General features: G+C 29.3%; 1 protein-coding gene across 2 annotated transcripts in view; it reads left to right on the top strand.

Moving 5' to 3' along the window:
• LOC142332226 (putative divalent cation/proton antiporter TMEM165) overlaps nucleotides 1-27177 on the top strand; it is a 184123-nt gene that overhangs the window by 109045 nt on the left and 47901 nt on the right. The window contains exon 4 of one of the 2 annotated variants that reach the window (XM_075378517.1): nucleotides 18035-18190. The exons of the other annotated variant lie outside the window; for it this stretch is intronic. Within the exon in view, the coding sequence (XP_075234632.1) occupies nucleotides 18035-18190 (156 nt within the window). The remainder of the gene's footprint in view (nucleotides 1-18034; nucleotides 18191-27177) is intronic. 2 annotated transcript variants of the gene reach the window in all.

Below are 27177 nucleotides of genomic sequence, written 5' to 3'. Positions count from 1 at the left end.
ATGAATATTACACTTAATAAAAAGATGAAAATATATTTCAGTATTACTACTCTGCTGTTTTACAGAGATTTCATTTGAAAAACTAATTTAACAAAACTTATAATAGAATATTCATTTAAAAAAACAATTAAAAGGAAAAACTTACAAAAGTCATATTGAAGAGAAATTGAGTTAAGTTTCTGTGTTATACAAAATTTAAGTAACAGTCACTAATCGAAACATAACTTTGTAGAATTGTATTCTTCTTGTTCCTCCAACCAGACCACATACTCATAGACATTCAGAATATTTTCGTGTGATGGTCCTGGTTATAAATCATTATTTAATTACATCCTAGTTCATGCTTGATCAAATAATTATTTCCTTCAATCTTTTCAGAAGTTAATTAGGTAATTAGTTTAACAGGCAGCTTAAATTTACGTATTATCACGTGTTCGTGGCTCGATCAGGATATTGAGAGACTGACAATTGAAAATGTTTATATAATTACAATTTATTGGTTTAAAAACATAAATAAAACAAGGCAAATCAATAATAGTAATAATAATGATGATGACAATAGTAATAATAATAGTAAATGACAATAATAAACAACTCACAATAAAAATAGTAATTATAACCACAACAATAATAATAATGAACATTGATTACATACAAAACAGAATTTAAAATAATCATTAGGATTTATTCACTGGTAGATAAATAATGAAAAGCAGAATTCTGTCCCATTGACAAAACACATCAGCATGACTGCTAGTCATTAACACTTTTAACCGCTAGTCTTGTATAAACAACAGGAAGATAAGACAAGTTTAAAGTTCTTTTACTGCAAATACCGTTGCTGTTCATAAATAAAACTACTGTAACAATTTATGAATGAAATTTAGTACGCTATTTCTTTCACTTATAATCTTAACAGTAACTCACTGAACCATTTCTTGTTTTCATCTACTGGAATTACTTGTAATGTTGCCCTAATTGTGTTGAAACATGTACGCCTAGAAATTTGCTTCTTCACTGACCTTGCAGAATACTCTTTCCTAGACTCGCATCTCTCAGACTGACATCATAATGTCTCACATAGACTGATTTCGCAGTCCTCATTTCAACTGGTTTTTCTCAGAGTATTTATACTCCTATATTCTTTACCTGCCAGACCAAACCCCAGTTGAGCGTGAGAACAATCGACCAAACCCTTTTGTTCCCATACATTCCTAACCCTCCTATATGAATCATGAGACCTTGCCGTTGGTGAGGGGGCTTGAGTACTCAGTGATGCAGAGTAGCTGGACCGAAGGTGCAACCATATCGGAGAGGTATCTGTTGAGAGCCAGACTAAGGAATGATTCCTGAAAGAGGGCAGCAGCTCTTTCAGTAGTTGTTAGGGGCGTGAGTCAGGACGACTTAAACGGCCATATCAACATCTCTCAGTCCTCTGAGTACTGCGCAGCTGAAAGCAATGGAAAACTACAGCTGCTTTTTTTCCAAGAAAATGTGGCTCTCTGCATTTTCATATAGCAATGATGGAGGTGTCTTCCTTGGTAAAATATTCCGGAGGTAAACTAGTCCCCAGTTCGGATCTCCGGGTGGGGACTACTAAGGAGGGGGTCACCAGAAAATTAAAAAATAACATTCTACGAGTCGAAGAGTGGAATGTTAGAAGTTTAAAAAAGGTTGGTAGGCTGGAAAATTTAAAAAGAGAAATGGATAGGATAAATGTGGATGTAGTAGGAATTAGTGAGGTTCTGTGGGAAGAGGAAGGTGACTTTTGGTCAGGTGATTTTAGAATAATAAACTCAGCTTCAAATAATGGGCAGGCAGGAGTAGGTTTCATAATGAACAAGAAGATAGGGAAGAGAGTAGAATATTTCAAAACGCATAGCAATAGAATCATTGTAATAAGGATAAAATCAAAACCTAAACCAACAACGATTGTTAACATCTATATGCCTACAAGCGCCCATGATGATGATGATGAGGTAGAGTGTGTATACGAAGAGATTGATGAAGCAATTAAACACGTAAAAGGAGATGAAAATTTAATAATAGTTGGAGATTGGAATGCAAGCATTGGAAAGGGCAAGGAAGGAAATATAGTAGGTGAATGCGGGCTGGGCAAAAGGAATGAAAGAGGGGACAGACTTATAGAGTTTTGCACAAAGTGTAATTTAGTAATTGCCAACACCCAATTTAAAAATCATAATAGAAGAATATACACTTGGAAAAAGCCAGGCGATACTGCAAGGTATCAGATAGATTATATCATGGTTAAGCAAAGATTTAGGAATCAACTCGTTGACTGCAAAACTTACCCTGGAGCCGACATTGATAGAGACCATAATTTGGTGATAATGAAATGTAAATTGGGATTTAAAAACCTGAAGAAAAGGTGTCAGATGAATCGTTGGAATTTAGAGAAGCGTGAGGAAGAGGAGGTAAAGATTTTTGAGGAGGACATTACAAGAGGTCTGAGTAAAAAAGATAAGGTAGAAAATGTAGAAGAATAATGGGAGAATGTTAAAAAGGAAATTATTAAATCAGCAGAAGCGAACTTAGGCAGAACAAAGAGAACTGGTAGAAAACCTTGGGTTTCAGATGATATATTACAGCTGATGGATGAACGTAGAAAATATAAGAATGCTAGTGATGAAGAAAGTAAAAAGAACTACCGACAATTAAGAAATGCTATAAACAGGAAGTGCAAACTAGCGAAAGAAGAGTGGATTAAAGAAAAGTGTTCAGAAGTGGAAAAAGAAATGAACATTGGTAAAATAGACGGAGCATACAGGAAAATTAAGGAAAATTTTGGGATACATAAATTTAAATCTAATAATGTGTTAAACAAAGATGGTACACCAATATGTAATACGAAAGGTAAAGTTGATAGATGGGTGGAATATATTGAAGAGTTATACGGAGGAAATGAATTAGAAAATGGTGTTATAGAGGAAGAAGAGGAAGTTGAGGAGGATGAATGGGAGAAACAATACTGAGATCTGAATTTAAGAAAGCATTAAAAGATTTAAATGGCAGAAAGGCTCCTGAAATAGACGGAATTCCTGTAGAATTACTACGCAGTGCAGGTGAGGAAGCGATTGATAGATTATACAAGCTGGTGTGTAATATTTATGAAAAAGGGGAAGTTCCGTCAGACTTCAAAAAAAGTGTTATAGTCATGATACCAAAGAAAGCAGGGGCAGATAAATGTGAAGAATACAGAACAATTAGTTTAACTAGTCGTGCATCAAAAATCTTAACTAGAATTCTATACAGAAGAATTGAGAGGAGAGTGGAGGAAGTGTTAGGAGAAGACCAATTTGGTTTCAGGAAAAGTATAGGGTCAAGGGAAGCAATTTTAGATCTCAGATTAATAGTAGAAGAAAGATTAAAGAAAAACAAACCAACTTACTTGGCGTTTATAGACCTAGAAAAGGCATTCGATAACGTAGACTGGAATAAAATGTTCAGCATTTAAAAAAAATTAGGGTTCAAATACAGAGATAGAAGAACAATTGCTAACATGTACAGGAACCAAACAGCAACAGTAATAATCGAAGAACATAAGAAAGAAGACGTAATAAGAAAGGGAGTCCGACAAGGATGTTCCCTATCCTCGTTACTTTTTAATCTTTACATGGAACTAGCAGTTAATGATGTTAAAGAACAATTTAGATTCGGAGTAACAGTACAAGGTGAAAAGATAAAGATGCTACGTTTTGCAGATGATATAGTAATTCTAGCCGAGAGTAAAAAGGATTTAGAAGAAACAATGAATGGCATAGATGAAGTCTTACGCAAGAACTATTGCATGAAAATAAACAAATACAAAACAAAAGTAATCAAATGTATTAGAAATAACAAAGATGGACCAATGAATATGAAAATAGGAGGAGAAAAGATTATGGAGGTAGAAGAATTTTGTTATTTGGGAAGTAGAATTACTAAAGATGGACGAAGCAGGAGCGATATAAAATGCTGAATAGCACAAGCGAAACGAGCCTTCAGTCAGAAATATAATTTGTTAACATCAAAAATTAATTTAAATGTCAGGAAAAAATTTTTGAAAGTATATGTTTGGAGCGTCGCTTTATATGGAAGTGAAACTTGGACAATCGGAGTATCTGAGAAGAAAAGATTAGAAGCTTTTGAAATGTGGTGCTATAGGAGAATGTTAAAAATCAGGTGGGTGGATAAAGTGACAAATGAAGAGGTATTGCGGCAAATAGATGAAGAAAGAAGCATTTGGAAAAATATAGTTAAAAGAAGAGACAGACTTATAGGCCACATACTAAGGTATCCTGGAATAGTCGCTTTAATATTGGAAGGACAGGTAGAAGGAGAAAATTGTGTAGGCAGGCCACGTTTGGAATATGTAAAACAAATTGTTAGGGATGTAGGATGTAGAGGGTATACTGAAATGAAACGACTAGCACTAGATAGGGAATCTTGGAGAACTGCATCAAACCAGTCAAATGACTGAAGAAAAAAAAAAAACATTCCTAACCTGGGTCCAGTAACTCTTCTCACAAAAGAACATCTGTTTAGGTGTGTTAGTGGGCAGTATTACAAAAGATTATTAAATGGACGTGTTACCTTTACTAAAAGGGTTCCTTTTAGTCCCTTTCTGAATTCTTCCCATTACTTTATTTTCTTCTTTATTGGTAGGAATCCATTACTCAGGTCCACTGTACTGGTCTTGTTACTCTATGTTTTGTGAATTGCAAAAAAGTCAACTAAAAAACCCAGTAAAAAAAAGTTGATAAAAATGTTCTTCCTGTTAAAGCAGAGCTTTATTTGAGTAGTATATTAAATGTTTCAAATAACTTAATTTTTTTTTTAATTGCCTAATGCTGATGTAAACAGTCCAGATAGTTGGACATCCAGAAAATTGGCATCCCATTATGTCTTTGATGTCTGCAAATACTCTTTTCTAAATATTGTCATGTGTTTGCAGTTCAGCAAGGATATTGATGGACTAACAAACGTAAGAATTGTAAATACAATTTATTATTCTAATAACATATAAAACAAATAATGATGTTAACAATAAATATATATAACATACAAAATAGTAATCCAAATAAAAACAGTATTTATTTAATAATAGTTAAATTATAAATACCAAGTACAGTCCAATTTATGAAAAACTTTTTAATGACTAATAGTGAATTAGCAACAAGGAAACGATAGAAAAGTTTAAAGTTAATTTTCACTTTCTGCAAGTATTATTACTTTTACTGTTTACAAAAAACCTACCGTACACTTTATGAATGATTGGAATACTGTCACTTTCACTACTGTTTACCAGTAATTTACCAAACAATTTCCTGTAATCAACCACTGTCCACACTGGAATACTCGTGAACATACTCTTCATTTGTTACTACATGCTGTTACACAAATGTGCCAAAAACTGTCTCGCAGAAGTACTGACCCTGTCTGCTGGTCCCTGGTAATATTTATACCTTCTCGGTTTCAGAACCAATACCCAACTTGTCCTTTAATTGGTTAAGCATAATTATTTTCATTGTCCGTGCCTTTAGTTTTTCTATTAGTTCTTATTCAGGTCCGGTAATCCTGGTCAAACAAGAGGTTTTTGGAGGCGCCATTATTTGTATTACAAAGAACAAATTATTATTAAATGGACCCGTTATTCTAATAAAAGAATCCCTTTTAGTTTCTTCTAGATTTTTCATTATTTTCTGTTTCGTTGTTCTTAATTGGAAGAAACCCTTTATCCTGGTCCTGTTACAATATGTTATTTTTTTGCATCTCTTTTCAAATTCATCACATTAAGAATGAGTTAATTTTTGTATGCCTTTTTTTTATTAGATAACAGGATGTATACTAAATAATAAAAACCAAAAAATTTAATCCTTGGCCTCAAAATGTTCTATGTAAAAGTATATTCCATTTATACTATTCGAAGGGTGTATAAAACCCAGTTTAGAAAGTTGCTATGGTCTTTTAATTTCATGAATTGGCTGTTTTTTTGGACATATTTAAAGATTTTCATTTAAAAGAAAGATTAATTTATTTGTTTTTCTTGGTTGTTCTTAAAAACTTGCCGTGGTTGTTCACAAATTTTATCTTATTTATTAGGCAAATAATCAAGAATGTTATAATCAGTTTAATTATATCTTGACTATTTTAATTTCTGTTCTAGTGTTATCGTGCTACTTATATGATTTTCTTTTCTTCTAATCATTATATTCTATTTTAGTCTATTCACAGGTTATGAACTTAATCTTAAAATTTCTGTGAACACTACACAAAAGAATTTTCCTACATTAATAAAATAATTGATCCATTTTCTACAGTTTCTGTATATGAGATTCATTCAATAAGTAAAGAAGTCTTTAATTTTAACGGCTGGTGTTTTAATGTGATTTGTTTGATAAATTTGTCAACTTAATTATTTGTAATGGCGGCTAAAATTATAAGGTTATTATTTTTTATGCCAGCAGCTACAATTCTTTGCCTCTTAGTCTGGGACAGATTTCTGTTTGTTTTTATTTTTTTTGTGAAATTTGATTCCCTATAATAGCTGCTTAAATGACTCAAACATAAAGAAGCATGATGGTACAAGATTTTCTCTATAAGGTAGATGCAGATCTGCCCAGCCTAATTTTTTCGTGGTTTCAAGTATTCATTATGTAGAATGGATAAGGATTATCATAGAAAAAAAATGTTTTCCTTCTATAAACAGTCTTTTTTCAGTATTACAGAGATCATTTATTTTTTAAGCTTACTTTTTTAGTTCTGGCTGCTGATATAATATACTGATTTTCCAACAAAAAAACTGGACATTCTTTTCTAAAAAAAATCCGGATTGCCATTCAATGATTTGCTATTAGGATTCTGGCTTTTAGTAATTTGCTCTTCCCATTTATTAAATAAATATATTTATTTACTTACTATTGTGAAGAAAGTATCCTTCAATCAATTAGTATTGTTTGAGTTCCCAGTTTTATAAATTTGGTTTTTTTTTTAATCATCAGAAAATAGTTTCTGAATCCATCTTGCACATTTTTTAACAGTAACATTTGGTTATTAGTGATTGAGTGAACTATAACAATATTTATATAAGAATTTTTAGTTGTCCTTTCAAGCATATTTTCATATTTCCTTGATCGAGTTAATCAGTGCAAGATCAGGATTTGAAAACTTAACTGGTCATCTCTCATATTGGTTTTTAATACGAATTATTCAGTCTCTATTGAACAGTTTAATTGCCTTAAAAAAATTTAGATAATTCATGCTATTTTTAATGTATTACTTGAACATTAAGCAGTAAATTTCAGACGATATTACATACCTTTTAAAACAAGAAATCATACCACTTAACATTGTTTTTCAAAATTACCACTTTTCTTAAAAACTTGCCATTTTAAAATGATTATTGATAGTTATGTATGTTAAAATAGATGTTAATCAGGCATTTTAAATCAGTGATAAGTATACCAATTTATATTTTTGATAGTTTCATACTTTTAACATAAATTATTTTTTATCTATAATTGTCCATAATTATTAACTCTTGTTCATGTTATACACAATCTGTAGCTTCATTTATGAAAACAAAATTAGAAATATTTCTTGCTAATCTACGTATTTTACCTTACAGTTTTTGAAATTTTTATATTTTTAAATTATTTTTCCTCCAATTTTTTAAATATTTATATTAATTCATGGATAAGTTTCTAAATTTTAAATAATCTACTTGTGTGGTCTTGCACTCCTCTTATCTCCAGAACTACTGGACCGATTTTGATCAAACTTGGTCAGATTACTTCTATATGTGGGGCATTTATGCCATTAAATTTTCAACTTAAAAGGTCAAGGGGGTGAGACTGTAGAGCATGGTCACCCTCAGTATCTTGAGATTTCACCCAATTAAGGTTTTATTTATTTTAGGCACATTTGTTAACAATTGAAAAATAATAGTATTTTCAAAAATGTTTTTTTTTTGTGGAAAATCGCTTACCCACTCCAAAAAATGATCTAAATAAACTAGCGGCTAAGTGGGTATACTTCCCCAGTAGTACCCCACAAGGGACTGCTAGTGTAGCATTAACATGCATCTGTTGCAGTAATCTGCTATGTTTTTACATCACACGTGAGCGGTAGAATTAAATAAATGAATAATATTTAAAGTGTAAAAAAAGCATTTACCGTACTTCATTCGTGCAGGTGTAGCAGTACTAACAGTCACTTTAAATGCTTTTTTTACACTTTAAATATTAAACAAAAAATATACATTTAAATAAAATGGTAAATATTTAAATTAAGTTATGTGTGCAAGCCGTGCAACAGAAAGAAGCCATGTGACAGGAAGGTTCTACAACTGTGTTGTCTGCTTTTTTATTAGATAACAAGATGTATACAGAACAGTGGTGGCTCACATATAGGCACTGTGGAACTGCAGCACCCCTCTTTCCACTTGATATTATTGATACATTTAATAGTCCTTTTTTCTTAAATCTTTCTTTAAACTTGCACAATATATAATCCTTATGCTTAATGTCAGTAGCCATCCCCCAGTTTATGAAAAAACCGTTGTGTGGAACTGTGCGCTTCTCAGTTCCAGCAGCGTGGTGTTTGGCTATTGTGTGCATGTGCACATAGGAAGCTGCGAGGGTGATAGTGCCGACTCTGGCATGCTGATGGAAGGTAGTTTTTTATTTATTCCATGTGTTTATGAAACGTTCCTTGTTCGTTCCCTTTTCTAGTTTAGTCAGTGGAAGGAATATAAAAGTGGTTTAGTGTTTTTTCAGTAGTGATCAGAAGATGGCAGAAAGCAGGGGCTCTTTGATTGCCAAATCTGTCCAAAAACATGTTGGATGGGTGAAAGAGGTGGTAATTAGTAAAAACTAATTATGTATTTGTTTCTGTATACATAGAGATTTAAATTAAGCACCACTGGATGATAGTGTTTTTAAGCGGACATTTTTTATCTAATAATGCTAAAAAATATTATCTGTGTTGACATTTTATTGTTTATTCGGTTAAACCAAATACAGTTTTTAAGCACAATGGGCTTAAAAACTGTGTACTATATTCTTGAATGTGATAAAGTGTAGAATTAGATTATTATCCTGCTTCCAGCTATTCTATTTGATTCATTTTTTTCAGTTCTGGTTTTTTACAGAAAACTTTAACTATGGCCTTGAAAAGGCCCAAAAAAAAATTTTATGGAGCAGCATCCCCACTAATTTTAGCTACAATCCACCACTGATACTGAATTATAAAAACCAGAAAATTTAATCCCTGGCCCTGAAATGTTTTATGTTAAAACATATTCAAAGGGCGCGTAAAGCCAGTTTAGGAAGTTATTACACATTTACCTTTTTTACTTTTTTAAAGTTTTTTTTATGACAAAAAATTTGTGTATAAATTTTATTTATTTTTTTTTTTTACTAACACTGGTCTCTATAGCACCACAATAAATTGTTTATCTTATTGGCATCTCTTTTGCTTTGTTTTCAGTACTTTTTCATTTTGCATGAGTGTTGTTGCCTTTTCTGATTCCATTATGTTCTTGTTGTTTTCTTCTAGAATCCTTAAGATATTTTGAGTTTTTATTTGAAATTAATTATTCCTTTTTGTATTGAATACATTGTTGTGCAGATTATTTCTAAAGAGTGACTTTTTTATCTCTCCCAACTTTTTGGTGAATTTAAAAGTATTGTTAAATCTATTCAAATATATATTTGCTATTAATATAATGTTTTATTTTGCTAATGTTTTCATAGTGATTATATGCAACCCAGAAACTTGATTATAATTTTTCTGGTATTAATAAAATAAAATATAAAGTTATTTTTTAGATTGTGGTTTTGTCAGTTCATAACTATAGTAGAAATCTCAAATCAGAAAAAGTTCTTGTTTGAATAACAACATATACTGAAATTAAACTTTTACAAACATGTCTTTTTATACTGCATAGAAGTACAAATATTTTGTGAATTTCATATTGTTATTACTCTATTTTTTTTTTTTTTTTGCTTGTTTTTACTCACCCAACTGTTTCACTTTTTATGACTTCCATTGTTTTCACAGCAGTTTCAGTCCTGCATCTACTTCTTTAATTTATATATTCACATTTTTAACTACCCAACTGATTGTCATTCATATTTACTGTACCTCATTTTTTGTAATAAACTGACAAATGAATTTTGTAATGAGTTATAAATGTTAAAAATCTACCTTAATTTGACTTCAGAATCTTTAAGATGAAAAGCATTAACATTACCAATATCATGGAGGTCAACACTGTTGGTTAATTAAATTTCTTTTAATAGGTGATAATTTTTTTTTTTTTACATTAATGCTGATTTTTTAATGTGATAATTTCTTTTTCATGTAGTTTAGAAAGATTTATATATTTTTTCAGAATTTTTAGAGTATAAATTCAAACCTTTAATACAAAAAAGGGACTTCTTTTAACTTTAAGCTCTCTACTAGTTTGATACAGGATGTTGTAGTAATGATTTACTGGTTTCTTTTTTTAAATACTGTATCAATCAACATTTTTCTCTTCAGTGTAATTCCTTGAAAAGTGTGCACCCCCAGACAAGGCTCCCAGTCTTTCTTAATAGAAAAATTCACGAGAACTCAGATTAGGAAGATGGAATGGCATTGTCCTTACTGATTAAAGATTCCATGAAGAGAGTTCTCTGTGACCAGGAGGATTTTTATGGAGTTGGATTCAATTGTCAGCGGTGCTTGGCTGCTCAAGAACAACTGATTTTCTGAACCGAGTACAAATTTGGTTTTGGATATGCTCTCATTCCTGCAGTTCTGAGGTATGATTAATTGTTGTGTTCTGCTATTGTTGTTTGTTTTCTGGATTGTTGTTGAAAACCGTTATACATAAACTGTTATTTTGAGAAAATTTCCATCATCTTGGATGTGTTTCAGAATATATTCTATTTAATTTTCCTGTGTTCTATTCTATTCTAATTTTTGACACATAGTGAGGTTTTGGGCCTAATTTCCACATGCTCTCTACTTATCCAATTCCTGAATTAAAATTCACGTACAGTAAAACAATTATAATACAAATCTACACTTATTTTCAATGACAGTTGTCAATCTGACTTGATGAGAGTTCTCTTTTACTGTATTTTTCATCTTTTGTTAATGTAAGAGCAGGATTCATCTTCTATCATTTCAAAATCTCTGAAAATGCATCTGAAAACTTGAGCAATGGATATCAAAAGATTTATTTCACTTTCTGTAAGTTCTATGTTGCATTTTTTCCAGGTCTGATGGATATGCTACTAATAAACACAACTTAGGTAATATACACTAACAGTCATTTAGTAATGGTATGGAGTTGAAACTCATACCAAAGGTCAAGATTTATACATTTTCACTACTTCGGTGCTGCTTGTCTGTAGTGTTGCCCCAGTTATTTACTATGTAAGCTGTGTCATTACTTTTCTCTGCATGTTTTTGTTCCTGTTTTTTAACATGTTTTTGTTCTTTTAAATTTTATGATACATTTTGAAATGTTGAATGTATTACATATTAGAATATATCTAATTGGCTGTTTTATGTATGTCAATTTATGCCATTTGTTGCTGATTTTACCTTCTACACTCACTTTACATTTCCAGTTTGCCATGTTTGGTGTTCTTTTTTTATTAAAATTTGTCTAGTACTTTCTTAAAGCAGGTTGGAAACTGTTTTAGTCAACATTTGGTCTTGTTCAGTCCAAGGCTGATCAGTCATGAGTAAGTCCCATTTATTGTATTCTAATAACTAAGATACAACTGACAACATGGGTTTACAAATTAATTTAAACATAATTATAACCTTAACTAGTTAAATTTATATATTGCAGAATTATTAAATAATAGCGCATTTGATAGCCTATAATGCTTATCCTTTGCCCAATTAATGAATTTGTAATCAAATCTCTTTTTCATCAAATTCTTTTTGAACCTTCTTATCAACCATCTAATCTTTTGTGTTCTTTTGTAAAACTTTGATTTCTCCTTGGCATTACGATCTGCTGGTTATGATGGTGAGTGGATGTAGAGGTCACTCAACAGCCATTGGACCGTTCATTGTGAATTATTATGCTCAATGTATCTATTGTGAAAGGGTTTAATGTAGGGTACGTACTCATACAAATTGGATAATCTTGCTTTAGCATTATTAATCTTTGTGGATGATGAAAAATTATCAGAAAAGAAATCAAAGCATTTGGGAGAATTTGATATTTTCTAGTTTTAGTTTAATACATTTCAGAGTCACTTCAGTCAAGTTTAATGGGAAATTGCTCTGTAATGAAAATAAATTAAGGAAATATTTCCACTTAATGAAAAATAATGCTTAATACTGGTTGTGAAGATACCTCACCATTTACAGTGAGACATCTTCTTGTATATGTACAACTATAATTAACCAGTGTTTTTCCAAGCAACTATTACTCAGAACGAATCCCTCAATTAAAATTTAAAAGCATTTTTAAATAAAAATGCTTCATGTTAAATAATTTTTGCCAATGGAAATATATTACTATAATGTATTCTATGCAAATAAACCACAAAAAATTATCTCCTCAAAATAATGAAAAGATTGTTATTTTCAATTCTTGAAATTTCAAAATAATTCAAAAGTTCTATAAACTTAGTTGAAAATTCTATTTACTTTAATTTTTTGGGGGAAAATGCATAATCGGCCATGAAATAAAAATATTTTTTTCAAAAGCCCGATGGAGCTCCTGTTACCATTTGAAGTAAAACAGACTTCAAAGAAATGAGTTTAAAATGTTTTTGTCTATCAAAATTTATTTTTTGAAGTCAATCTTGAGAATGTAAATTAAAAAGCAAATACAACATAGAGGGAGTGAATTTAATTTTTTATCTATTACTTTTTCTTTTCTGTTAATTTTATTTAAAATGCAACCAGTGTGTGTAAATACCAAAATGTATTTTCCATTGAAAAGAATAGTTCATGAGTAAATATTTCAAATTAAGAAATAACAAATGACTTAGATTTATCAGTATGTTTGGTTATAATAAGTCCAATCTGGAGGTTTTTTTACCCATGGATAAAATCCATGCCTACAAACTTTCTCCCCTCTCAACCTACCTATCATAAATCTCTTTGATAGTAGTAAAACTCATTCATTAGTAGTTCTTTTTATTCATGCTAAAATTTATCTTTGATATTTGCTTTTTTTTATCTATTCATACTGCTTTTTATAGCTGAAGTATATGTTATACTGTTTTATTCTTTAAATATTTATCATCATTGTTTCTGTTACTTTTTTCACATGTTGTTGTCAAAGTTTTCTTATTTATCTTCAAAGTGAATTTACTTTTGTTGTTTGAGCCAAAATAATTCTATTGTTTGTAAACCTTTATGTATTTGTTTTCTGTTTTATATTGTTATTTGATTTTAACATTTTTCTTATAATTCTTTTATTTTTATTTCTGTTTGAAAAAGTTAACTGAATGGTTTGCTGAACTTTCCTGGCAGTTGCATAGAAATTCAAATATATCCAGTGTTAAATATGAAAATTGTTATTAACTTTTTGATTTTAACACCGATTTCTTATTTATTTATTTTCTTTATTAATTGAGAATAATTTTTAGAAAATTCCAAAATTATTTTTTACAAGGAAGTAGTTGAAAAAAATTGTTTAATTAATTATTTCCATGGACCAAAAGGGAGGTATGACCCATCTAGTATCTCTACTGTTCTTTGTTCATATTTCTGCTTAAAAATGTTAAAATTTAATGCTTGAATTGCGGTAGTTAATGGATCCAAAAGAAGACAGCCTACAACTTTCAATTTTGCATTGATATTTTATCATAACTATTTTGGTGAGCATGGGGAAGATCCAGAAAATTATATTATTGCTGATAGTTCTTAAAAAATTCCTTAATTTAATTTTCACTAAAATACACCTACAAGAAAATAGATAGTGGCTGTGGATTTAAGAAGAAGCACCATTTCTAGTCTTTTTTTTAAATTTAATATCATTACTGGATCATATAAATAATTTACCTTGGTAATTTCATGATTATCCATTATCTGTGCCAGAGACATTAACAAAATAGATACCCACACACAAACATGCGTGTGCATGCACACACACACACATGCAAAGTCATACAACAAATCAGTAAAAATGTAATTATGCAATAGATTTTGTTCACATTTTTACATTCATTACCTAAAATTACAAAACACACAAAAACTGAGTACTTAAAATTTTTACCAATATAATTAATTATTTACCCTTATAATTTATCCAATATACAATAACATCCATTAATTCAAAATTATAAATAAGTAAGGCATGTTTTCTGTGTAAGGTTTAGTAAGACTGTTGCTGAATGATTATCACTCTGTTAAAACAATGCAATGTAATCTTGTAATGAAAAACAGATATTTTTTATATAAAAGCTATTTTAGACAGTTGAGAAGCATACACTGTATTAATAAAATACAGTGACTATGTGAAGAGTTAGTCATTTTAATTGCTTTAAGAAAAATCTGTTACCACACATCTCTTACATTTTTTAAAAATAGCTGCATTATGTTATTATTGGTACATTATTAATTATTACATGGTACTTTATTATTTTTCTATTGTTCTATAATTCTACATTCTTCAATATCATCTGTTTTTTTAGAATATATACAGCCACATGTAGTTTTTAATTCATCAGTCATGGTTGATGTTAATTTTTTTCGTTTCCTAATGTTGTAGATATATTTTTTTCGTTTATTACTTATTGTTGACGGCATCATAGAAGAGAACCAGTTTATTATATTATTAAAGAATCTGTTCCAGGATGATCTGTTTCTGTCAAGGTCTTTCTTGACATTTTAGGTTTTCAAATATTACTTGACTCTTGATAGCCAAACTACAGTTTGTTACTTTATTTTCCATCACTATTCTTTTACCATTAATTTACGTGGTAATTGTTCTGGCAATAGTTTTTTCTTATTTGATCGACAATTTTTTTCATGTATTTGATTTTAAAAACTTTGATTGTAGTGGCAGTCTATTAGTGATGCAATTATATTTAGTGATTTTTCACTAATAAGGTTCAAAAACACTTTTTTTTTGTGGTTGAATTATTGTTTTAATGGATTTTTGTTATTTCTTTGATATTAACTCAGAATAAAACTAATGTTTTTTTTTTAAATTTCTGACAATTTTTTTTTAGCGGTGTTGCCAGTGTGTTTTTTTAAAGGAATGTTTAAGATTGAGTATTTTCTAATTAATTTAGAGCCATCATTAACCATTTAAATTATATGAATTATTATGTAACTGTAATTAGATTAATTAATTAATTGTATGTAATTAAAAATGTGCATTTAAATGAGGTAATGATTATATAACTGTTAGATGATATAAGTAATAAATTAATAATGTTTATTTTAGATATTAATTTACTTTTATTTTCAGTATGTGTAGTACTAAGATTATTTTGAGGAACTAATTACTTTTTTAACTTTATGTGAATTTATATTTAATTTTAGTAATTTAGTAATTTATCTTATGAGCATATATTCATAGATTATTTTATTAAAATTAATTTTTTCTTTTATGTTGTTTTGTTTGTGTTTTTTTTATAAAGAGCCTCTAAATGTTTTCAGAGTTCTCTATTTCTTTAGAATGAATTTTTTTTTACAGAAAATGATTTAAATATTGTAATTGCAGAAGTATATGTTTTTGAAGTAAAATGAACTATTCTCTAGTCAATATACAATCTGTAGATAATGAAACTATAGATTGTGTTACCATAATTTGAATAACAATTGTAAATACAGATTTGAATAATTTAAATTAAATTTATTATTTTCTCCAAGCTGATTATCATGTTTAAATTTTACTTATTCATTAATTATATTTTCATTGTTATTTTATTATGTGTATTATCTCGAGAGTAAAGGATATATATTTTTTTCTATTGTTTTCTAATATTTACATATTTTTAAATTTAAAATGTTTTTATATTTTCCTAGTAAGATTAGTGTAATTAGAATTCTTTAAGCTTGTTGATGTTTCTGAAAATATTTTTAAGTTTCTGTTTGTTTTTTTATAAGTTTGTCTGAATTGTATTTTAAAATCACCTGCTTAATAATACATCGCCTATTTATAAATTAACTTCTGGTTTTATGTTATAAACAAGCTGGTTTTCACAGCAACAAGCACAGCAGACAGCTTAATTTAAATATCATTACACATACAGTCAGTCACCATTTTGTTCTGCACCATTTTAGTAGTAAGTGGTGAAATATGGTAAAGGTTGTTACAGCTCCTTGTCAATTGAGAGGTACATAACATCATTCATTTTTTACTAGCAAAAGGAACTTTGCAACTGAGATCCACTGTCGGTTGTGCATAATTTATGGTAATAGTATAATGAGTGATGGTTCTGTGAGAAAATGGTGTAGAATTCAGGGAAAGTTGAACTAATGTGGACTATAAGGAAGGAAGAAGGCAACATTTCATTATGAGTGATAACTTTTTGAAAATGTTGAATATGTTTGTGATAAATGCTGCTGGATAATTACTGAACAAAGTGAACTTTTTAAGGATCTTTCTTTATGAAATTATTGTAGGCAGATTGGGTTTTCATAAGTACTACGCGCTATAGGTACTGAAATGATTTGCCTCTTTCTTCAGCAATACCAGAATAAAGGAAGTGAATTTGTTGACACTATTGTTACTGGGACGAAACATTGTTTTGATTCATTAGTATTAAGACAATCAAAAGGAGTGGATGCACACATACTTTCCAAACAGGCCCAGAAAATTCTAAAAAATCAATTTGAACAAAATATTATGGCTATCATCTTGTTTTTGACCGTAAAGGAAATTTTTTTTGTAGAATTTAAGCCAGTTATGAACATAACTGTAGACATTTATTATGAAACTTTGACAAAGCTTAGAAGAGTGATACAGAATAAATGGCAAGGGATGCTAATGAATGGGATCAGTTTTTTGCATAGCATTGGCCTTTCATCATCATTAGCATTGAGGGTATACCAAACAAGTTTAAGAGTCAGCTTTCTGATTCTTGTTGTCAATTGAAAATCAATCTTCAAAACCAATCATGAACTCGAGAATGGAGTCAGCAAATTATTGGGTACTTTGTTGGCACCATTCTTTGAAGAGGGATCGACAAGCTGGTATCTCAAAATGAAAAATTCTTGAATTTGGGTAGGAACAAAGTTGGGAAGCAATATAAGTGCATATGTAATTTTTATTAACAGTAAATTTTTTTTTCCGTTCATTTTTATTACTTGACCAGAGGTTAATTTAAATAGCCCTTGTAAATACTACAATTAAATTTTTTGTTACTAATTATGCTTAATATTTTGAAATAATTTGTGTTATGACATTATAATTTAAAGAAATATAATTGGTAATTAATGGTACTAAAAATCATTAATTTCATTATTTATAAATAAATTTTAATAGTAACATAATTGTTCATTTATTTTTGTTCATTTTTTTTGTAGTAATCTTATATACCTCTCTCTGCAGTTTTGGTATCTTAAATTATGTTTTTAAAATTATTTTTTACTGAAGTTTGTTCTGAAGAAGCAGAGATCTTTGTGAAAGTACTTAACAAAAAGAAAAAAAAATTAAGAGATAAAAATTAATTTCAATAAAATTATTAAATTCTGCTGATGGTGTGCAACTTTCTAAACTATTTATGCTCATAGATACATTATGAACAGTTATCAGTACTAATTTTTGTTTATGCAATATTATAAGAGTCATGTTTAATATAATTAACAATTTTTGTTTTTTATTTCTTTTACTGTGACATGTAGAAATATTTGTCATTTTATTAAAAAAAAAGTATATAAATTATATTAATAATTTAATAATAATAATAATAATAAAAATATATCTATATATTGCGGGGGTTTATGATTTATTAAACCTTCCTTATAAATATTTAATCATTTTAAAATGGGAATGATGAAAAGAAAAAAGATGAAACAGAGATTTTTTTTTTGTATACAATATGGGTTTACACAGGCAGCTGCAGCAAGTTCTAAGACGAACACTGTGACCACTAAATCATCAGAGACAGTCAATGTCGCTGTTCCTATATCAGAGAAGAGTGAATTGAAAGATTCGATTGTTATAACTCAAGTTGTCGATAAAACTACAACCCCGAACGACAAAGCTAAGGTTAATCTAATGTTGAATGTTGCTCTGTTTATTATTATTATTATTACGATAATAATATTAATTATTATTATTACTGTTTTTTTTTTTGTTTTGTGTCTTCTAAATTAAAAATATGGGTGGGGGTAAGTTTTATGGGATATGGTAGCATCTCACAGCATGGTTTTTTATTCTTGCTATATAGTTGCCGGTTTGTTTATTCTGTGTACAATTAAAATTTCAAAAGTAAGATAAACTTAAAAAAAGAAAAAGAGATTAACACAAATAAAATTAAGTATATTTCTTACTTATTTTTTTATACAATTGATAGTTTTTTTTTTTTATTTCCCCCAACTTTTTAGTATAATTAACATACATAATCTTCTTACTGTAGAATTTATGTGTTTTCTGGACAAAAAACTGTGATAAATGATTTTCACAGGTCTCTTAAACGAACCAATTTTATTAAGAGTTTTGTAAAGTCTCAAGCAAATGGTAATCTGACGGTGTGCAAGGTCAGGACTGTTTGGTGGCTGTATTGAAACTTCCTAACCAAGTTCTTTTAATTTTTTTGATGAGTCACCAAAAGTGTGTGGGGATGTGGTGTTGTGATGACAGACAAAATCATTTCTTTTGATCAATTCTGATCATTTTATCTTGATAGCTTGTCATAATCTTTAAACAGTTGTTGATGATAGAAGTTAGAATCAGTCATTTGACTCATTGGCAGCAGCAGCTCATAGTAAATAATACTTTTACCATCTCATTGCATACAGAGCATCATCACATTTCTTGTTATCAAACTCCTGGCTTTGTCACTATGTTGGAGCTTCACTTTTCTTTGATCATAATCGTTTCTGTACATTATTGTCATATATATGATCCATTTTTCATTGATATAATAATAAACCTTTTCAAAATTGGTTCGATTTAGTTTCATATCAGCAATGATTTGCAAATAAAAAATTGATCTATTAAATTTTTTATTGTTAAATCATTTAACACACAAATATAGTGATTTTTTTTTTGTTTTTTTATATCCAGCCTTCTTCAAATATTTTGAAACTGTATTGTGCTCAGTGTTTATTCTTTATTTATACCACAATCAGTAATGTACCGATTTTGCTCAGTTTTTTCCATAATTTCATCAATTTTTTTCAGTCATTGGCTTTCCAGAGGAAGATGCATTATTTACATCAAACTTTCTGAATTGAAAACGTTTGAACCAGCTTTATGCTGCATGTTTTGATACCACATCATGTCCATAGGTATCACAGATTTTTTTTTCAGTCCGAGTCACATTTTTCCTTTTTCTTGTCTATTTTCACTCTTTCTCAAGATGAATAAATTGTTAAATATATTAGCTAATATAATTATAACTTTTCTAAAAATACAGTAATACGTCACATTTCAAAACCATACAATTGTTTGCAAATTTGATATTTATTACTAGTTATGTGATCTAAAGCCATCTATCAGGAAAATTTAACATTATTTGGATTCAGCTTCAAATTTGTTTAAATTTATGTTAAAGTTGGGATTTTTTGCCAGAGATTTTAATACGAGTAAGAAATAAACTTGTAAATAATTGATTGTGATTAAAATAAATTTTTTTTGTGTCTTACTTTTGAAATTTGATTCGTATATATACATGTATATGTTGCTATGTAAGCTAATTTCATCTTTTATTAATTAATTATTCAGTTATAATCATTAAGATAAATTTGTAACAAATGATTCATGTGTTCGCTTTTTTAAAATATGTGTAGTAATATATGAAAACTGGTAAGTGTCATTGATATTAATAGTATTAATTGTAAATTCCTTGAATTTTTTGTGTTAGATTATAATGTGTTTTTTTGGTAAGTTTCGGTAGTTTTAATTTTATGTGATCCAAATTACAACCCCCTCTTGGTGCTGTATTTTTGTGAAAAATTGGTTCTTATTGGTTACACAACACAAGGATATCTTAAAAAATTTTTTATGTAATTTTTATTATTATTTTTAATATTATTATTATTATTCATAAAAAAATTAATCACTTTAGGTATTTATTGTGGTGGTTTTCTTGAAAAATCAATAATTAAAAATGAGAATGCTTATTTATTTAAGCTGTACAGATTCCCCTGAGAATAGTCACATTTGGGAAAGAAACTGTCTGTAGTTGTTTTTGTGTTTCATATACATGATTTTGTTATTTACCACAATTTTATGTTTCCCGCTTTATTTCTTTAATAAAATACTTGTTCAATGACTAAAATACAAATTTAATTATGTACATTGCTTAGTCTGCAGTCATTTCATTTATGCACAATTCATTTCAAACTGATGGTTGTGCTACTCCACACTAACCATTTTTTCCTTCAAGCAATACAGGAATCGAAGTACTGTTAAAAATGGAAATGATTTCCTTTAAACCAATTTCATTTTCTTACAATTTTTACTTTTTTGGATGCATTGCCAAAATAGGTGCTGTACGAATTAGAGTTTGCATCGATTCTTTTTTTCACATATTTCTTTCTTCAGACAGTATAATGTGTTGGAAAAATACGATTGTGTCGTTGAGATTGGTAAGTTCCAAATCTTTATTACATGTCTTAATTTAAAAAAATTAAAAGCCTTGTGTCTTATAACCAATAAGTCCTCAATTCTATTGATTTTGAAATTTTTTTCTTCTATTCTGTATTAAATTATTAATAGATTAATCTTATCATGCTAAAATGGCATAGTAGTGATTACCATCATGGTTTCATATATTTTCTGATGATAGGTTTGACTTCCTGTAAGGATTTGGCATTTCTTTTTTAATTTTTTTATGAACTATTGTAAAATAAAGAATAATTGGTAACAATACCTTTTGCAGCATGCTGAGTAAAAGTTTTCATAAGATCACTGAGGTTATTTATCAAAATAGGTGCACCTCAGTTTTGTCAAAGCTGGTAACATTTTTTAGTTAGTTTATGTCCAGTTATAAAAATGTGAACAGAATCTCTGAAGTTTATTCTAACTCTACAGATTTACTGGGAGAATGTATAAATTTAAATTAAATTTTTTGTAGTCCATATTTCTATATATATATATATTGCTTGTTTCGATTTCTGTGAGGAACACAATTTTGTTCCTTCTTTTCAAACGTTCATAGAACTTACTGACTGATCTACATATTATATACATTAGATGAGTAAATGTTTTTCAGTTCTGTAAAGAGCCTTCTAGGTTGTTTTATGTAGAATTAAAGTGTAATTGTATATGAAGATTAACACACTTTTAAACTATTCGTAAACCAGAGTGTGATTAGAAATCAGTGTAAAGAAAGAAAGTAATATATTTTTATTAGTAAAAAAAATTCATTATATTCACTAAATATGCATTTTAATTTATTTATCTCTAAATGCATTAAAATCATTAACCATTAACATAACATACCCTTATTCAGTAATTTAATTTCTTTCTGTAAGCAACTTTCTCTTTTCCTTCCTTCATATACCAATAACAGCTTTCTTTTGCATTCTTGAAATAATAAAGCATAATTATTCTACCATTTAAAAAGTGTAGTTAAAAAATATTGGTAGCCAGTTTTTATAATTCTAAGTTGATCACCCCAATGGTGATCATGTATTATCAACACAACTATAAATATTGCCCTAAAAATTAAGCTTTTTATTTACATTTTGCTGTGGTAACTATGACTATGTCAGTACATGTCATTTGTAACCTTTTTGTTAGTTCCTCTTGGGTCTTCAATGCTTACATAATCCATTTTACTTGAAGATATAATCTTCTAAAGATCCATCTATGATTTTATACCATGTTTGAAAGAATATTATGTCTAATAACCCTGTCTGACCATGTAATTTCTTTCTGTATTCTAGAAGGTTTAATCTGTTACCTGATTAATTTTTTGTTATGGAGAGATGTTCTGATCAAACCTGCATATGATGTCATCAACTGGTTTTTTACTCTAAGAAGGTCTTGTAGAGACTGTAACCCTTTGAAACAACAAAGATAGTTCCTGCTTGGGAAACTGGTTTCTTAGTATGGTAAGCTTTAATAGAAGTTTATAATAATGGTCACGTAATAATTTTGATTAGTAATGGAGTTATGTGGAACAGACGTTTTAGTCTATATCATTATATAGTTTACAGGGAACGTTAATGACTTCTTATGATTATATAGTTTACAGGGAAGGAAAATGGTAGTAAATGACCTCTTAATTATAATCCTGCACTAAAGAAAAATGCTAAAAATCTGTAATAGATCAATAACTTTAGCTGTGTTACAGAAATAATGATGAATATTGAATATTATTTTACATTTACATTGCAGGAAGATGTTTAATCAGGTCAAGCTTTACTTGTAATTATTTTCAGAATTCCTAGGTAAGAAATAAGAGTCCTATCTTCATCAGTTACTACTTTCTCAATCTTGCAAATGGGCCCTGTTTGGTATCTGCACAATTCTTTTGATTTCTATTAAGAGAAAAGGGGATTATGGTTGAAGAATGGACTGTGATAGAGGTAGAAATCCATTCCTCACAGGATTTCAGTCCTACAGAATAACAGTATAGTTTTTCATCATATCTTTAACCCAACATTAGCCACTAATACTAGTAGAATGCATATCTAGTTGTCCTCTTAATGAACTACCCTCAGTGTCATAACCTGGGTGTCATCTAACCTCAGTGATCTATGATGACTGTTTTTGAAATATATCTTTTGTAATTAGAACTTCACTGTATTTTATGTAGATTCTACTTCCAGAGATGTTGCAGGTTGCTAGGAATGGAGTCTAGACCCATGCCACAGTAGAGAATTAATGAAGAAAATTGATAAATTCTGTTTTGTATTTTATCACTGATTAGTTAGAGGTTAGTTACAAGGGTTGTCGGAAATGTTTTGAGCCTTAACATGAAGATTGCAGCACTCATCAACAAAAGTTAGAGAATGTATTTGCGCATGCGTTGAAAGGTACTCACTAGAATTTCAGCCATTTTGGATGCTCAGTTGTTGTTTGATAATAGTTTGAGTAATTCATTATGAGTGTTTTTTGTGAAAATGGAAAAAATTGAATATCGTGCTGTTATTAAATACTGCGTTTGAAAGCCAGTACGCCTACGCAGATTAAAATCGAGTTGGATGTTGTTTACGGGAACCTGTCGTATCATTTGCCACTGTAAAAAGATGGGCAGCTGAATTTAAACATGGTTGTACCAGCTTGGTTGATGATGAGCATTTGGGACGACCAAAAACTGTAACCACCACCAATATCATCGAAAAAGGTTCACCAAATTGTACTGGACGACCAACAAATTAAAGTTAGAGAGATAGCAGAGGCTATGGGCAAATTAAAAGAATGTGTTTGTTATATATTAACTGAAGATTGGATATGCGTAAGCTATCCGCATGATGGGTGCCACATTTACTCACTTGGACCAAAACCGCATTTGAATGAACAATTCCAAGGCCCTGCTGGAGCAGTTTAAGCAAAATGAGTCAGATTTTCTGCATTGATTCATTACTGTAAATGAGACGTGGATTCACCACTACACAGGGACAGCATTACACACCATTACTTGATAAGCTGAAGGCAAAAATTGCAAAAAAATGACCACATTTGAAGAAGAAAGTGCTTTTCCATCAGGACAATGCGCCTGTTCACACTTCGTCAGTTGCCATGGCTAAAATTCACAAATTGCACTTTGAATTGGTAGACCACTCACCGTATTCACCAGATCTGGCCCCAAGCGACTTTTTCTGTTTCCTAATCTTAAAGTTTCGCTTGGAGGAAAGAGATTTTCATCAGACGAGGAGGTTATTGCATACGTAAACACCTGTTTTGCAAAGAAAGACACCAGCTACTATTTGGAAGGGTTAAAGAGGTTAGATCGCTGGAAAAAGTGTATCGACTTGAAACTAAACTTTGTTGAAAAATAAAACTATATTTTACAGAAAAAATACGTCTTTCTGTGTAGGCTCAAAACTTTTCAGACAACCTTTGTACTTTGGCAGATTTTAATATATGATAATCTTCTATTGTTACATTTCATATCCTTTTTCCCCACATCAGGAATTGACCATCTGGACATTCCCAATCCATGGGCATTTTACTACTTATTAATTTAAATATAACTAACACAAGTAATTATGGGTTTGATGTAGTTTTTTTGTCGGTTGATATTAATTTTTTTGTTTTTTAAATGTTTTGTTTGATTTTAATTAATTGTCTTATTTTTGAAAAATTAATTACTAACAATAAAATTAATTATTGTCTTTATAGTTAATTTTTTACATTATTTTTTTTAGTATTATTTATTCTGTTAAAATATTTTCAGTAGGAGGAGGTTTTCCAATTGCGGACCTTAAGCTATAATATTCTTAACTTGATTTCAGAAAATATAAATTATTTATATCTGTATGGGAAGAGACTGTGTAATTTACTTTCCTAACAATTTGACACAAATGAGAGATGATTGATCAATTACATTTTATGCTTACAATGTTAGTTATTATATGAAAATTTAAAAAAATACTTTTTCTAATTATTTATCTTTGAAGAAATGCAGTTTGAATTTTAGATACTTAAGTTCTAGTTAGTAAGTTTAAAAATAGAAAGATTATTTTATATTTTTACACAAATTTTTATACTTATTTATATTCCAGAGAGGGAAGATTCCAATTGAAAGCGGGAGCTTTTACTGTATCCCAACTGCCTGTACTGGGCCTTGTTTACCATCCATAATGCTAGTTGTCTTTGGAACACTGTTTTCCTTGCAACAGAAATCTATACAGGCTGATGATAGATCTGTCAGTCTACAACTGTATACATGCCCAAAATTAATTGCCATAAAGCAGGAAGAATTGTTTCAATGGATCCAGTATGCTCATTAATGGAATTGGAATTTCAATTTGATATCTACAAGAGTATATAATAGAAACAACCAACCCATTATTTCCTGACAAATTAATTATGTCCAGATTGCCTTTTATACCCAACCCTTTCACAAAAAAATTATTCTTTCAAAGAAATAAAAAGCAATTCTGCAACAAAAATCACTTTTTATTAAATACTGTAAATAATGCTTACAGCTTAGATTGTTTTTTTTTTTAAATCACATCGGTTGTGAATATTTTCTCTCTATTGTACATTGTTTTTTTAATCATATGCATTTCCTGACAGGCATGTTTGTGTGCAATTTTCTTGCAAATCTTTCGCTTACATACAAACCAAAGTAGCATGTCAGAAGCTCTACACACTTCCTACATGAGGTATTATTTGTAATACTTATCTTTGATCGATTATTAAATTTGTAGACTGTATTAACAGGTGTTAATCTGCATTTGAGAATGTTCCATCTTTATCTACTAGATGGAATAAGGCGATACATAAAAAATCTGTGAGAGTAGTTTTCAATATTTCCTGTTACGATTTATTGCATATTGTCTGTATTATCTACTATATTTTACCCATGTGATATTTTTTTTAGGCTCATAAATATGGATGTATGAGAGAGTTCCTTCGGATCAAATGGGGCTATCCTGAAAAAAGATATGCATAATAAAATGCTGTAAAATAGGATTATAGGATATGTGCCAAAATTGGCATTAGCTTATCAGTCCATATTAATAATCAAACAACACTGCTTTCTGAAAGCCATGTACAATGTACATATTTCTTTACAATGCAAGATGAAAAAATTCAATCAAGCTCCATTGCCAACTCATGACATTTAAATGAGGAATGAATTTTTCATTCATAAAATGTTAAATTTTACTAGAATACATTTTTATTGAAAATATATAAGTTTTAATATAGAATTTCTCTACAATTTTGTGGAAGAGACATTCCTCTGCATGTAACTGTCTCACTCAGTCATTTTAAAATTTTGAAATTTTTTTTGCAATTGAAACTTTTTTGTTATATTTACCTGGCCTTGATAGCTCAGGCCATAGTGCATTATCAAATAAGTGTAAGATATCCATAAATGTTTCGAAGTGTACAAGCAGTGTTCTAATTTCACTGATTGCATTTCTAACAGCTTATTCTGTTCCCCTTATCCCCTATAACAATATTTCCTTTTAAAGTTTTTTTTTGTTTTGTAAAAAATACATTTATGCTTTAAATTAGCAAATATTTTACAGACTACTGACAATAGCATAAATGCATCAGTAAAAAGTCAGCAAGAAGAGTCATGCCTATCTCCTTAATATTAATAAATGTTTCTTAGAAATATTAACATTTGAGAATTTTAATCTAAGTTTTTCTGTAAAAATTATACAAATTAAATTGCTCTCGTTAAAGTTTTGGGTACCTATAAATCTTTTTCATGAATCACATGCTCTGAATTATTTTATCATTTTTTTAATATTTATTTCAAAATATCCAGAAACATTATGACCTATTATTTTTTCTTTAATTTTATTCATATATTTTATTAAAAAAAGGAAGCTGTAATTTTATTTTTAAAATACAAAAAAGAAAAACAAATCTTTGAGTAATATTATAGAAATACAGTTTTTTTAAAAAATATAACAGTATTTCTAAAAGCGTGGCTCAAAAACCAAGCAGTGGACACTCATTCCACCCATAGTTATTTAGAGGGCTGTGTAACTTTATGTAGGATGGTAGAACCACTTAACTGATAACGATTTTCTGTTGAGTAGTTTAAATATATGCTGGAACAAATTGATTTTTTTCTAGAAAAAACCTACCTAAGATTCAAAACTTAAGGAAAACAATGGGCCACCCTTAGAATTTTGTGGCATTTGGTAGTGTGTAAATGAACTGTGAAATTTATTCATTCAGATTGCATAAATTGTGGGTCAGTTATATACCAATAATTAAATAGATTATTGAAGTACTTTTCTCTAACCAAATTGATTGTAATTTTTTTTTTATTGTTGTTTTTTGAGACCAACTGGCTGAGCAAAATAAGAGTTGACTTTGACGTCATTGTGATGACCTTTTCATCTCCTCAGAGTAATATAGAATATGAAAGTATTCATGTTTGAATA

Source organism: Lycorma delicatula, chromosome 11 (genome assembly GCF_047948215.1).
Source record: "Lycorma delicatula isolate Av1 chromosome 11, ASM4794821v1, whole genome shotgun sequence".
Classification (NCBI taxonomy): domain Eukaryota; kingdom Metazoa; phylum Arthropoda; class Insecta; order Hemiptera; family Fulgoridae; genus Lycorma; species Lycorma delicatula.
The sequence above is the reverse complement of the archived record's forward strand: the minus strand, read 5'-3'. Positions and strand labels throughout refer to the sequence as shown.